Source organism: Nycticebus coucang, chromosome 3, assembly GCF_027406575.1.
Source record: "Nycticebus coucang isolate mNycCou1 chromosome 3, mNycCou1.pri, whole genome shotgun sequence".
NCBI classification, from domain to species: domain Eukaryota; kingdom Metazoa; phylum Chordata; class Mammalia; order Primates; family Lorisidae; genus Nycticebus; species Nycticebus coucang.
The window spans coordinates 36,113,107-36,128,222 of record NC_069782.1 but is presented as its reverse complement, the minus strand read 5'-3'; the positions used below and the strand labels follow the sequence as shown (position 1 = coordinate 36,128,222).

General features: G+C 33.4%; 1 protein-coding gene across 1 annotated transcript; it reads left to right on the top strand.

The window, feature by feature from the left end:
- Nucleotides 1–1,381: 1,381 nt before the first annotated feature.
- NTS (neurotensin) lies at nt 1,382–11,447 on the top strand. Its single transcript, XM_053584378.1, has 4 exons — nt 1,382–1,722; nt 3,741–3,802; nt 8,114–8,338; nt 11,098–11,447. The coding sequence occupies exons 1-4, from the start codon at nt 1,650–1,652 to the stop codon at nt 11,248–11,250; spliced, it is 513 nt and encodes a 170-aa protein (XP_053440353.1). The 5' UTR covers nt 1,382–1,649; the 3' UTR covers nt 11,251–11,447.
- The last annotated feature ends 3,669 nt before the right edge of the window (nt 11,448–15,116 follow it).

Sequence of the window (15,116 nt, the reverse complement as noted above, 5' to 3'; positions counted from 1 at the left end):
CACTATTGTGCTGTGTGTAAGCTTACACAACAAACCAGAAGTAATAAAAATATAATCCATAGTTAAATTCCTGACGTCAAGTTATACGAGTGATTCTTTGTTGTTTTAAATAATTATTTAAATGTCTGAACTTGCTCTCTTTCCTTAAGCTTAAGGACAGATGAAATGAATCTCATATACATATACTGTACAACATAAATCAAAACTCTAGAAAAATAAATATGGATTTTCAAAGTTGTTACTACATGATTAATTTTATTTTAAAATTAAACAAGTCTGAGACGACTTTAGCTTTAAATATTCACCTCCCTAACAACATTTCTTTTCAGGTTATTGTGTCCTGAAATAACACATGCAAGAAGAAATCTTCCCTCCAAAAGACATTTTGAGCTATTTTCTTCTTAGAACTCAGCAAAGGAATGAGTATCATTGTAACTGACGAAATTCGTAAGGATTCTATCATAGAAAAGTGACTCTGGTGAATGGGCAGTTACTTAGGATTGTCTCCAGTCTCATCCATGCGGTGTAAATAGGACTGTAACAGGGAACAGAAGTCGATGCAATGATGAAAACCAGTGAGAAAGGGATTACACCAAGAATGGGAGACAGCATCAGGAATGAATCCAAATTGGGATTCACGTAATCCCCTTCTCACTGGATTTATGTACTTTCATATTAATCTGAAATAATAGAAAAGAAATACCAAAAAAGAATGAATCCAAAAAGAGCAGAACAATGTAGGCAGAAAAAGAGAAAATAAGCAGAGACAAAACCAATCAGTGATATAACTATACTTTTCACCTGCTAGCACATGAATACCTTATTACTGGGGATTTTATAAACATGAAATTATTTTTCTAAGACATTCAAACATTAGCATACCTAATTCAGTTCTTCTCCCAATTACTTGTAAAAACTTTAATTTGTTGCAAAATTATATCCTATTTCCTAGAGCTACCATTTTTTATTTTGTTATTGACTTTTGTCTCCTTTATCTCAATTCTTTGGCTTAATGCCTATGTTATAACTGATTGCGTGCCTATATTCTTTTTCATTCTAAAATACTCTTGTAGTATCTAAATCTTCTATTACCAGAAAAGTACCCTCTTTTAGAATTTCCCACCCTAAGAAATCACTGATTTCATGCATTCATCCTAGATATTTTTCTTAAATAGTAGAAATAACAGATCTCATGTTTCATAACATTGAAATGATGACTTTTTTGGACTTGGGGATGGGAGGAAATGGGAGTAGAATGATACTGGGGGCACTTTTCCAGCATGCTCTATATGGCACTGCTTCTGAATGAGTCTTTCTGTGCGTCAGAATCCAGAGCAGCAGCAGTAATTAGGGAAGATCGTCACTTTCACTCAAGGTTCAGAAGTGGGAGAGGATAGTGGGGGACAAAAGAGGACGTGGGGAGAGAAGGGGAGGGACAAAGGTGAAGGCAGGGCACATCCTGAAAAGATAATCCCTGTACAGTCGTGACATCATCCTCTTGCTCGTATGTATATATAGGGAACGGCCAGAGCATCTCTCATAATCTCTTACTTTCAAAGCTAGCTGAAGGCAAGAGAAAGAGCTAGAGAGAGCTCCCTTCTGTTTATTTCAGACTTTTTGGGACGTGGCTTGCTAGAAGGCTGAAAGAGATGATGGCACCAAAGAAAATCCCCCTAGTCTGCCTGCTCCTGCTGGCTCTCAGCTCCTGGAGTCTGTGCTCAGGTAAGCGAAGCTGCATTTCACAACTCCCTGAAGTGATTTCTTTTCTCTCTTCTGCAGTGTGTTGCTACTTAACATTACTGTATCCAAGGAGAAGAGTTTCTCCCTATTATTCAGGATTTGCTTTTTAGTATTAGAAACTGTGAATATCTTTTCCCCCACAACCCCCGTCTTTATGATCTAAAGAATGGAGAGATTTATTTTTCCTTTTTAAATCTGCAAAGAAAAAAGGAGGGGATTTCAATGAAACATCGCATGCTTCCCTTTGGAATGCAACCACTAGAGAAAATAAACCCCATGAAACTTTAATTTAGGTTGGTAATTATCTAATGAGAAGTACAGAGGAGGTTGTCCTTGTGCAAACCCGTTATTAAAACCCATTCCATTCAAAATGCTTCACACCCATTCATTTCTTAGGAAGCAATGGCTTCTCCCTTCCTTACCCTTATAATTGTCCCCAAATTATCTTCGTAACTGCGTGTTTGTGTTACTATAACAAAGTGAAAATCAATGATTAATAAACAAATGAATGAAGCATTATTTGTAGAAAATTGTTTCTAGAAAAATACCAAGGTGTTCCAAGTCTTTTTTTGAGAATACATTTTGCATAGTCTGTGTGACAAATAGGCATGGCATTAATTTAATCATTTGATACTTTGGGTATGTCATTTAAGTTGGTACAAGATGTAATTGGAAAATGAGTATCCTTACATTAATGGAAATTATGTGGCTTTTGAGGGTTTTCCATATGATAAGGAGAAGACTTTATTACTTAATAACTATCAATAACTCACCTTGTAAATAATGTTTAAATTTAAAGAAATAACATGAAATATTAAAAGCACTTCCAACTGCTCTAATTCATGTTTAAAAGCGATTTGCATGATCACATCAAAGGGAAAAAAACTTCGGAGATAAATGCAGCAAACAATTTAACCTGTTTTATGCTATACCTCATAACTATGACATTGACATATGTGATTCAAACTTATGCTGTAATTTTATTTATGAAATTTAATTCTAGCAGATTTAACTGATTTGTGTAAATTTTTAAAATTATTTTAATCATTATAAAACAAAGTTGAACTTCTGAATTGTAAATCTTTTATGAGAAAAACATCCACTTTTCTATAGTTGATTTTATCTGATAGTTGTGTGAGATTAAAGCTATATTTAGAGTACATGACTAAAAGTGAGTTACTGATTAAGCACTGTGCTTATTAACTCTTGAAACTACTTGCTATGATGAGCCAAAGTTATGAGAATTTTGATCTATTTTGTTCATATATTGAATAGAATTTGCCACTCCTTTTGCAAAACATTTTACCTTGAACAAATAGGGAGAACAAATAGGGAGAAAATATCTCTGGTATAATTTAGTTTCAGGTACAATTTAACAAATGGTTTCTCTAGCTGTAACACTTTTTTTTCAATGAGTTGATAGTGCAAGGAAGATAGAGGTTTAAATTTTGACTTGTTTTATAACAATTCCAAACTTTTGTTTAAAGTGCAAAAACAATTATTTCAAAGTGTGTTTTGTAAAACAGCATCTCAAGTTAAATAAATCTCAGTATGTTTATTATTTTAAAGTTATCCGTAAACAATCCCCTGTTCACATATTATATTGTTTTAAAAATATTAATATCATATTTTTATATATGTAAATTATTACTGGTAAAAAATAAACTACTGTGGCATATTTGATGACATCTTTATTATAAAATGTGATCAATTTTTTTACTGACTTTCAGAGACTAAATTGCTCCAAATTAATAGTTGTCTTGGTAAATAATTATATGCTTATTTTCTTAGAACTGCCTCTACTGTTCTAGCTGTCTGCTGTTAGCCAAAAAGAAAACTATAATTTGTTTTTTCCTAAATTCTATGTTAAAAAGAATGAATACATACAGGCATTAAACCTCAAGGAGTAACTTTTTGAGATTAATCTAAAATCTGTAAATTATGATATAATCATATGGTATGTGATTATATAGTAAACATGTAGTTTTGATTTTACTCAGATTCAGAAGAGGAAATGAAAACATTAGAGGCAGACTTATTGACTAATATGCATACATCAAAGGTAAGTTTTCTTTTCTTTAACCCTGGTTTGAAGAACATACAAACTTTCATTCAAAACACCATGTCCTTTTTGTACAGTAATAACTTCCCATCAAGATTGAAAAGTTCCTTGGGAGGCATTTCCTTTTTTGGGAAACTTTTCTTTTAGTATGAAGAAGTTAGGGATGTTGATATGATGAGAAAGAAACTACAGCCATTATTGATCAGCATATTGAAACTTTAATAAAGTTGTCATACATGGATATGCATACATGGATATGCGAATATATTTAAAGGAATCTGTTTCCATACTTTTCCACTTTTGGGCATGATGAAAGATGACTAGCCTCAAGTTAAACGAAAGCTTAGTGAACTTTTTGCCTTTTCTATTATGTTGAGAGAAAGAGAAAAAGTGATCCTAAAAAAAATAAAAGTTCACGACAACCAGAGAACAGGAGCCTTGGGATCTGATCCTGAAACAGTGACTTATAAACTGTTTTATCTTAAGGGTGGATTAGTTAATATTGCTTATTTTTGTTTCCCTATTTTCAAATGCAGGGGCTGGTCTTCACGGTATAGACATTTACAGTTGTACAGTGTGTTCAAAATTAATTGAACTACAGTCTTCCTTGCTTGTTTGGATTTAAATTCTCCCCATGATGGACACATTACCTGTACCTGCTCTCTCTCTCTCACTATCTCTCTCTCTTATTTATTTATTTTTTGTAAATGAGCCAAATGCAACTTCATATTCTGGGACCTATTATTTCTTTGAAAGCAAGATTAGGAATTCCTGGATTTAGGAATACAACTCTATTAGAATATGCCTGATTGCCATTCTACCAGGTACTATTGATTATTCAGAGAGTCAATCAGTGTGTATCAAAATGTGAAGCAATCGCCCAGCACAGCCATTACAGCAGTGCTATATCAAGGCTGAAGACTCAATAGATGTTAATGGTGGAAGAGTAAGTACACAAAACCACCTCATTTCCCAAGTGGTATTTCAAGTTCTGCCCTCTCATATCCCTCTTCCCTAATTGAAAGAACACATTACAGGTACAATAATACTCCATATACAAGTAGGGTTATGTTTGGTCGTGAGTGGGAAGGAAAAATATCCATTTCTGTGTGTGTTTGAGAGGGAAGGGCATTATTATCTCAAAGCTCACAAAAATATATATTTTTACTATGGTATTTAGAAGGAATATTTGGAAACTTTTAATATATATGTATGTTATATATATATATATATATATATATATATATACTAAAAGTTTTCCATAATGGCCAAGATCTATAAAAATTAATTGATCAGATCAATGCTGATGTTACCATAACTTAATAAGTTTTATATCAGGAATGAATAAATTTAGTTAGTGACTAAAACTCAATGAGTTAATATATTTAACCTTATGTTAAGAGGCTCCTTGTGTAACAATCAGAATAGCAGTGACTATAAGCTCATCAACTCTAAACTAGGAAGACAAGGGACATAACAGAAAAGATATCCAAGCTGTTTGAAAATGTACCTGTAACAAACATTCTGTACTCAAAAATTTGTATTCCCTTAGGGTAAAATTTTCATCAGAGTATGCACATTTATGATTTTAATACATACTTACTGTTGGCAGTTGGGGTTTCCAGTTCCACGAACCCAGTTAACCTGGTACAATTACTTAGTTGAGCTAGAAAGTCCAACCGAAGTGTGACAGTAACCAAAATCAAAAGTTAGTGGACATTCAAAATAAAACGGGAGTGGCACAGTCAATGTGGATAGAGAGTAAACACAAACTACATGAGTTTCAGGGTAACAAAGGGAGGTGTTATTTAGGAAGAACAAAGAGAAAGTTCAGAGCACTTCCAAAGAGAGCTGAAAGTGGTTCCCTCTCATAAAGGAAAGAAAGGTAAGAGACAAGGATCTGCAGAAGGAGAGGGGGTGGGAGATCGTATATGAAATGTTGCCCTTGAAATTGGCTTTCATTGTCCTCTCTGCACCTCCAGGCTGTATTGCCCTTTTCTATTGGTTATTGATTGTCTCTTTCTATTGGTCATTGTTACCTAGGTTATTTCATGCCCACTTTTTATCGGCCTTCCAGACTTTCTGGTTCAGGAGGTCAGGTCTTCCTCCCACCCACCTTGAAACCCCTTTCTCAGCTAAGGATTGTCAAAAATACTCTTTAAGAAATTATACCCAGTTATATACCTAGAACAACAAGTACAGTAGAACCTCTATCATTGACCACCTCCCTACATCGACCACCTCCTTAAATTGACCTAATTTTCACAGATAGGACATGCACTACATGTGTGGATCAGTGCAATGGGCCTAGTTCCTTATGTTAACCACCTCCCATGCTGCCAAGTTCTGTTACCGTCCCTTGGAAGGTCAATTTAGAGAGTTTCTAATGCACTTAGGAAAGGAACACCTGCTTCCCCATGTCCTAGTTACCATTAAGTGTGTGTATACTTATTAAGGTCTTCCAATCCAATAGTAACCAAATTGAAAATTACTTCATATATTTCTTTACTTACTACCCTGTTTCCCGAAAATAAGACATCCTCTGAAAATAAGACCTACTTACAGGAAAGATAAGACGTCCCCTGAAAATAAGACCTGGCGCATCTTTGGGAGCACACCTTAAAATAAGACACTGTCTTATTTTCGAGGGAACAGGGTATATTGTGCCTTTGATGGGTGATTCTGTGGTGTTTATACCACTTATTTAAAGTTCACTTTAACTAAGTTTTTTTAAAAAATTGGTGTAGTCACCATTTTCTTTTTGAAGAACTCCACCTGTGTTGAGGACATTAACTTTTTGTGGCAGCTTTTTCTATACAGCTCGCCTTGGATTTTATTTCAGGATATTATGTGTTCTCAGTACCATTTACATATTTATGTATTTGAAATTAATTTTTCCTTTACCAATTCTGGTTTGGACATCTGCTTAATGATATCTTTCCAGGTTTATGAAATGAATCCTCCTATGTATTTGCACAATATTTTACTGTTACTCATATCTAACTCATCTGGATATTATTTGGCTATTATACACCAAGAAGGGCTACTTACAACTAGATCCACATCCAAATTTCACTATAGCTACCTGTCTCTAAGTATTTGAAATACAAATTTTGCTATATATTTTGGATCAAGTTTTGAACATTATATATATCTCTGTTGAATTTTATGTTTATTACTGTTGTATTAAGTTACTCTTTGATTACTGCAGCTTAAAATATAATATTTGCTAGAATAATCATTTATTACCTTTTTTTTTTTCATATTCTTGGCTGTTTTCACACATTTATTCCTCCAAATTAATAATTATTAATAATTAGCCATAATTATTTTTCCCAATCCCCTTCTCAAATTTTTTTCTTTTTTTTTTGGTTTTCCTCTTTATTTTGTTTTTATTTTCTCTATAAATATACATGTGTTTATTTGGCTCTTCTCCAATTTCTATTCTTATATTTTCCAAATTGGCACAATGATTTTGCATTTGCATTATACTTGGAAGGTAAGTCAGAGAAAATCACCACTGATATTATTATTGAGTCTTCTATCACATGTTTGTGGACATTTAAATCTCTTTTATTTCTAATATTACAGCAGAAGAAATTTATGCTTTCCTTCACCTATGTCCTTTTAATTGTTAATTTTCATTAACTATTTCACTGTTTGGTTCTTTTTTTTCTATGCTTTCTTTTTGATTATTGTTGATATATTAAGAAAGTTGCTAATTATGGCATTCATGATTTCATGCAAGATATTATTAGAAAAGGAATGTAGTTCCACAAAATATTTTAATATTCAAATAAATAATTGGTCAGCTTGGGTGCTGCCTGTGGCAGTGATTAATGTGTGGGATATATTAATGGTTTCACATTATTGTAAATGTTCAATCCTATTAATATCATCTTAGTCCCTGTTCTACTTTACTATGTTAAGTTGTGATGTAATAAGAGGAAAGTAGTATTTTTTAATTTTTAATTTTTCATCTGTTACATATACATAAATATTTATATGCATACATATATAGATTTCCATTGTGTTTTGTATTTTTGTACTTCCTGATTTTGTGTGTGTGCTTATGTGAATTCCCACGTATACATGTGCAAGTTTATTGCATACTACTAAATGGAGGATGTAAAATATTGGCACTATCTTTAACTTCGTGACATGATATGGCTAAATTAATAACACTGCATTTATCAAATTGAGTAACAATTATGTGTGCAAAGTAATTGTTTATCTCATAGGAAATTTATTTCTTACTCATATAACATAAGTTTTAGTTGTAATGTATTTTTTTTTTTTTCTCTGCTTCAGATCAGTAAAGCAAGTGCTCCCTCTTGGAAAATGACCCTGCTAAATGTTTGCAGTTTTGTAAACAACATGAATGCGCAACCCGGAGAAACAGGAGAGTTCCGTGAAGAGGAGCTTGTTACAAGAAGGAAATTCCCCACTTCTGTGGATGGCTTTAGCTTGGAAGCAATGCTGACAATATACCAGCTCCAGAAAATCTGTCACAGCAGGGCCTTTCAACACTGGGAGGTAAAACAAAGACAAAACATGGACATAATTATAGATTTGCTAGTTAGTTCTCATTTATATGTATTAATTTTTTTTTAAATCTTGGTCATTATCATAACAGGAAGACATATAAATATTAAAGAAGAATAAACCATGTGTTTAGGTCAACATTCCTGCAAATCTTTGAAGTATCTTCAAATATTTGGAGTCTAGTAAAATACTTATTTTCAACCTTAAAAAGGGGATATATCTTCAGGCACATTTGATCTGTATGTTTTTATTATTCTTAAGTGGATGACATGCTTAGGCAATTTTTCGGTGGTGGTGACATGTCTAGGAAATTTAAGGAACTTAAAATGTTTTCCTAGAAACACAAAGTTGTGTACTTAGCCATAGACAAACACTTAGCACAAAACTTTACAAACAACAACGGAATGAAACACAAAAGCTTTCATTTCTATTTGAAATGTTAATCAAATAAAATATGGATTTTATTTATATAAAAATATGATAGGAATATATATACTTTTTCTTCCAGGTTTATTGGAACATTTTGTATTTAAATATTTTAGGGAAATAAAAATATTTTGGCATTTATATAATACATACATATGTGTACGTGTGTGTGTGTTTGTGCATATATAGGTAGATGGATAGATAAGATGGATGTATAGCCCCATCATTCCAGCATTTTGTGTTTGTTTGTAAATAACACATGACTATGTGTTTATGACTATGTACTTGCAAAACACTTTTTAATTAATTTCTTTAATATAATTTGCTGTGAAATTTAAGTTGGAGCTTTGGAGAGATAGGGAAAAATGTCAGGGCTCACAGAAGAGGAGAGGAGGAGGGAAACTAACACTTTAAAGGAAAAGAAAAGAAACATTTTTTTATGGGCGGCGCCTGTGGCTCAGTGAGTAGGGCGCCAGCCCCATATGCCGAGGGTGGCGGGTTCAAACCCAGCCCCGGCCAAACTGCAACCAAAAAATAGCCGGGCGTTGTGGCGGGCGCCTGTAGTCCCAGCTGCTCGGGAGGCTGAGGCAAGAGAATCGCGTAAGCCCAAGAGTTAAGAGGTTGCTGTGAGCCGTGTGACGCCACGGCACTCTACCCGAGGGCGGTACAGTGAGACTCTGTCTCTACAAAAAAAAAAAAAAAAAAAAAAAAGAAAAGAAACATTTTAAAATTTTCTCAAAAGGTAAACATTTCTTTCAGATTAATTTCTCAGAGAGATTTGCTTACTGTTTTGTACTCTGGATTTACACTGACCTTGAGACTCTACCTGCAGGTGCCTTCCTAGCTAAAATAAAACACTGTGACTGACTACAACATCTCTGTCATGGACACAAGAGAAAATGCAAGCAGAATTTCTACTGTTTATTATAACCAGTAAACAAAAAGATATTTTCCAAGTAAAATCCTGAAAATGCCAGTTTTAATTTTGCTTGCTGTACTATTCATCCTTTAATTTCAATTCCAGCTAAAAGGTTTAGCATTTAAAATATTTTTAGGTTAGTAAAATTTGATAAACATATATTTTAATATACAGAAATTTTAATCATGTGCTATTGATCTAGAAAAAAATTAACTCAATAAACTATTTTGCAGACAAATCAAGTGCAAATAAAACTGAAACTTTTCCTGTTTTAAATGTTATTGAGTGATTTAAAAATAAAATCATAATATTCTCAGCATAGCACAAGTATTTATAGACTATGCACAAAGAAACTAAAGACTAAGGAACTAGATTGTCTTGACAGTAGTTGATTTTCCTTCTCTGAAATTTAATAGCTGTGGGCTGAAAAAAAGTACTTGGTGATATGATTTTATGCATACATATTATAATTTAAAATTTATTATAATTTGTCTTCTGCAAATATACATTATAGTGATCCCAAAGTTTAGAAGATAACCACAAATATGAAGAAAATTCTTAACTTGAGAATATATATATATATATATATATATATACATTTTAATTTCATGTAAATTGTGTGTAAAGTTCTGGAAAGAGTTCTTACATACTTTATGCTAGTTGAAGTTTTTGAGTTAGAGCAAAATCAAAAAAATCGAATTTATTTTAATATTGGACATATTCAATGAGACATTAGGCAGGATTCTACCCGGAAGCTAAGTTCCCTTTAAGTTATTGAATCTGTTTGTGATTATTAAGCACTACAATCTGAGGCAATCTTTACCAGTTACACAGAGTTTTCCCATATAGTGACTCAACAAAGTTATGCAAAGCAGGCATAATTTCCACTATTGAGAAATGGATCCTTGGAAAGAATTTGATGTCAGATTGGTAATTGACTGCCAAATCCTGTTACTTTTGCAGTCAAATTTGGCTTACCAGATTCAAAACTCTATGTGTTGCAATATTTAATGTATTTCATACCATTTTGATCTCTCCATTATACATTTTAGCCTAAAAACTGCCCAAAGCTCTATTTGCTGTGTTCTTTCCATTAGAGAGATGCGTGTATAGCTTGAACCAATCACGATATTTGAAGCATACAGAAATTGTGTTAAAGGGCTAGCCTACTGAACTGTGAAGGACACTGAACTCAGAGTCCAAATGATCATATTCCCATCCTATCTCAGACACTTGATAGCACCTGTCCTTGGACAAAACGTTTCATTTCTTTGAACTTCATATACACCATCTAGACATGCCTTTCTGTTTTAACAGCAAATTAGATCAAATGTAAAAAATGCTCTGAAATGAAAGATTTTATGCATGAAAATTACATATATATATGTTCTTTCTAATCTTGCAGTTAATTCAGGAGGATATTCTTGATGCTGAAAATGACAAAAATGAGAAGGAAGAAGTCATAAAGCGAAAAATCCCTTACATTCTGAAACGGCAGCTGTATGAGAATAAACCCCGAAGACCCTACATCCTCAAAAGAGATTCTTACTACTACTGAAAAAAGGAGAAATATTTTATTTCCATGCGATTATGATTTGTCACCCTTTAATTAAATATTAAATTATATTTGTGTGCAAATTTGACAGAACACACTTATTTTGTTTCTTCCACAATTGTGATGTATTGAATGTGGTTTTACTGTGTTGATATGAATTGAACTAAATGTTTTCAAATAAATCTAGACCTTCAGCATGATGTGTTGTGTATAATTGGAGTAGATATTAAGTCACATACGGAATGTTTTATAACTTTGCTAAACACATTATAAAGTCCATATGTTTGGTATTTTATATTAAATTATAAGAGATCAAAGTGCCGCAGTAAAATCTATCTTGCATATTATTAACCCCAAACTAATCACACCTCTTTAATTATTTGCCTGAATGTCTTACTGAATTTAAAGAATGCACACTCTTTTTCAAGACTTACTTAGTTATCTCTTAGATATAGAAAAATTACTGTGGTAAAATAGGACCATGTGAAGGAATGATTAACGAACTATCGTTAATTATGCCTGTTTTAATGTGTTAGCTTCAACGGAATTTTTGTCTGTTAAGTGAACTTGGTAGCTAATAAAAAGACAAAGTCATCAGAGTCCTGTGTATCTCTGTAGATTGACTTCCATTGGAAGAGTTATTTTTTGATGCCTTTTCCCCCTTTTCACATTTTGATCCAGTAAATAATACCTTCATTTTTTAACTTCACTGATATATTTGTGTGACTAATATTTTTTTCCCAATTGGGAGGGCATAGTTGAACCATATTTGAAGTAACTAATCCTAAATTTCCCTTAAGATCACGTTTATGATATCATAAGCCCTCACAACCTTTGTATTTCATCATTGTTAGTGATTTTTTGGATTCTTTTATAGGGGTCTGGGAAAGACCTCTCCTCACATGGCTGGAACTTATTCCAAAGTCATGTACACAGGACAAAATTAGAACTTAAGCTGTTCTGGAAATAAGGAGCCTAGAGAACTCCACATCTCATATATATATATGGTCTTTGTTATGCAGGTCCTATATCATTTTTTGTCTTTTATAGTCTTTGTTATGCAGGTACTATATATTTTTTGTTCAATTTATATCTAAATGTTTCATTTAATAGTTTTTTTAGTCATTATAAATGAAATATTTCTTTTTATACATTTTTAAAAATTATTTCAGGTTAATGTGAGGGCACAAATGACCGATCACAATATTTGAATTTGTTAGGTAGAGTCTCTTGTAGCTGTGTCCTGCACCCCAAATGTGTGTCATGCAGCCCTACATGGCGCCCGCAGAGTGGGGGCACCCCAGCTCCCCTCTCCTCTCCCACTCCTGCATTTCTCCACCCCCCATCTTGAATTGATTGAAGATTTTCTTTTATGTGGGCATGCATTAGATCATCTACTGGCTCCATATCAGTGTTGAATACATAGAACTCCACGACATTTGGAGGAGATTGTTTCTTCCCTTAGCTTCATCCTACCCAGAGTAGGATTTAAGAGGAGCCAACACATCTTTGAATTTTTCTTGTAAGGTATGACTTCTCACTACCACTACCCCACCATGTTTTGCCTTCCATTAGCTTCAACATTAAAAAGTACCCAATATACTAATTGTGAGAATGAAACTATTCTGTAGTGATTGGGGGTGTCTGCTCTGCAGCCCAAATGCCCAGATTCAACTCTATTACTCACTAGTCATCTTGGAAACTTATTTAATGGTTCTGTTTTCTCAAGTATGTAATGCAGATAATGGTGGAGTATGAAGGAGGATGAGGTGGGCTGATACACACACATATGTATACATATACACATACATAGAAGTGCGTAGAATGATGCCTGGAATGTATCAATAACACATTTAATTTTAAAGTCATTACTAGTTGTAGCAGCAGCAGTACAGACTTTCTGACAAAGAGATGCCGAACAGATGATTTACTGCCCTATTTACTTCATTAGCCAACAAAATTTCAACCTCCCAGGCCAAACATTATCATCAATGCTCTTTTTTAAGGCAATGTTCACTTTTTTCTAAACCCCTAAATCTTTCCATTGTTTCCTCTGAAACTTGTAGTCATTGCTTCCTCAATTGCCTTTTCAACAATTGACCACACTTCATAATCCAGGGGCTAGACTCAAGTATGTGTTTTGGCTACCTCCATACCATTTTTGGTTTCCTATTTTTAAAACTACAGATTATTTGAAATACAATGCATATGACAACTTCATCTACTACCCATCTGTGTTTTGAGCAACTACTCTTTTCCTGGTTAATTGCCTCATTTCTTATCCTCAAGAACATCCACAGCATGTACAAGATCCACAAAACAATCTTCCTATTCAGCTTCTTAACATCTTCATTCCCCCAAATAAACATTTATCCATTTCATCTCAAGCAATCACTGTCATGGTTATATGAGAGAACTTTTCACTACCCATAAATAATCCTTTCACGAATTCCAATTTCAAGCACTCTACTCTCTAAACATCATCTTTTCTTTCCAGTTCACATAAGCTGGAACTCTCACTCTAACATTTATGATACTGCCTAATCCATTGTCTCATTTCTTTTTACTCTTTACCTTTTAATCATTTATCCATTTTTCTTTTTGGCTGGCTTAGATTCTATGGTCCAAAATTAAAGTCACTCCTTTGTTACCCTCAACTTCCCGTCCTAGAGCATATGAAACTGTCAAAATACAGATCATAACCAGATTTTGATCTCAATTAAAAAGTTTATCACAGATGGACAAATATACCCAGTCGTGCTGAAGACTTACATGCACACACACATACACACACACCACATATTTACAGATCTCAAGTGGTCCTTTATTTTTGCCCAGAATTCCTACTACATTTGCCTAATAAATTTCACCTCTTATTCTCATTGATAATTGGGTCATACCTTCTTGTCTTTCCTGAATTAAAGCAATCTTCCTTCTCCTCAAATTCGTTTGGTGACTTTCTAGTCATTTAACTACAAATTTTAAGAAAGGAACATTGTGTCATTACTCTACCTCCATCAATTGTAACAACCACCCTATATCCATTTCCCATTCTTTTTCTCCCCTTCCATTTCAGTGGAAGAACTGTCTCTTCTCTTCTTGGAGTCACTTCTTTACTTCTTCATACCAGTAAATGGCCCCAGCCATTCTTAGGCTAAGAATCTAATAGTCATCAATAATCTCTTTCTTTAATATTGGTCTTTCATTTAATCCATTAGGAGTTTTGTTGGCTTTGCCTTCAAACTACATCTCAAATCTATCTACAATACATCTTGCCTTGTCAACAATTACTATCCTAAGCCACTATTTTTCCCCCTGAAATATGGCAATTTCTTCCTATCCTCTTCCCCTGCTATCCATTTGATCCATGTGTATCCTCAGAGAATAATATGTTTTGAATACTATTATTTTTACATACTATACATAGTATATGTACACATTTTGGGAGTACACGTGATAATTTAGTACATTCATATAATTTATAAAGGTCAAATCAATGCAATTATAATATTCATCACTTTAAATAATTTTCTTGTCTTCATTCTAGAAACATGTGAATTATTCCCTTTTAGATATTTTGACATATGTAATAAATTATTGGAAATGATAGTCACTTTACTGATCTATCAAGTGCTAGGTCTTATTTCTTCTGTGGAACTATGTATCTGTACCCATTAATCAACCTCCTTAGACCCCTCCCACCCAGCTGCCCTTCCAAACTCTGGGAACCACCAGTCTAATCTCTATTTCGACAAGACCCACTTTTTTAGCTTACATATTTAGTGCTGATATGTGATATGTGTTTGACTTATTTAACGAACTCTCATTTCATTAATTGGTACAAACAACAGTTTTTTTAAGGCTGAATA

Bases quoted from the DNA above. Each gene is read 5' to 3' on its own strand.
- NTS (XM_053584378.1), top strand. From the start codon at position 1,650: ATGATGGCACCAAAGAAAATCCCCCTAGTCTGCCTGCTCCTGCTGGCT. The intron at 1,723-3,740 runs GTAAGCGAAGCT...GATTTTACTCAG, and splicing joins CTCCTGGAGTCTGTGCTCAG to ATTCAGAAGAGGAAATGAAA. The intron at 3,803-8,113 runs GTAAGTTTTCTT...TCTCTGCTTCAG, and splicing joins CTAATATGCATACATCAAAG to ATCAGTAAAGCAAGTGCTCC.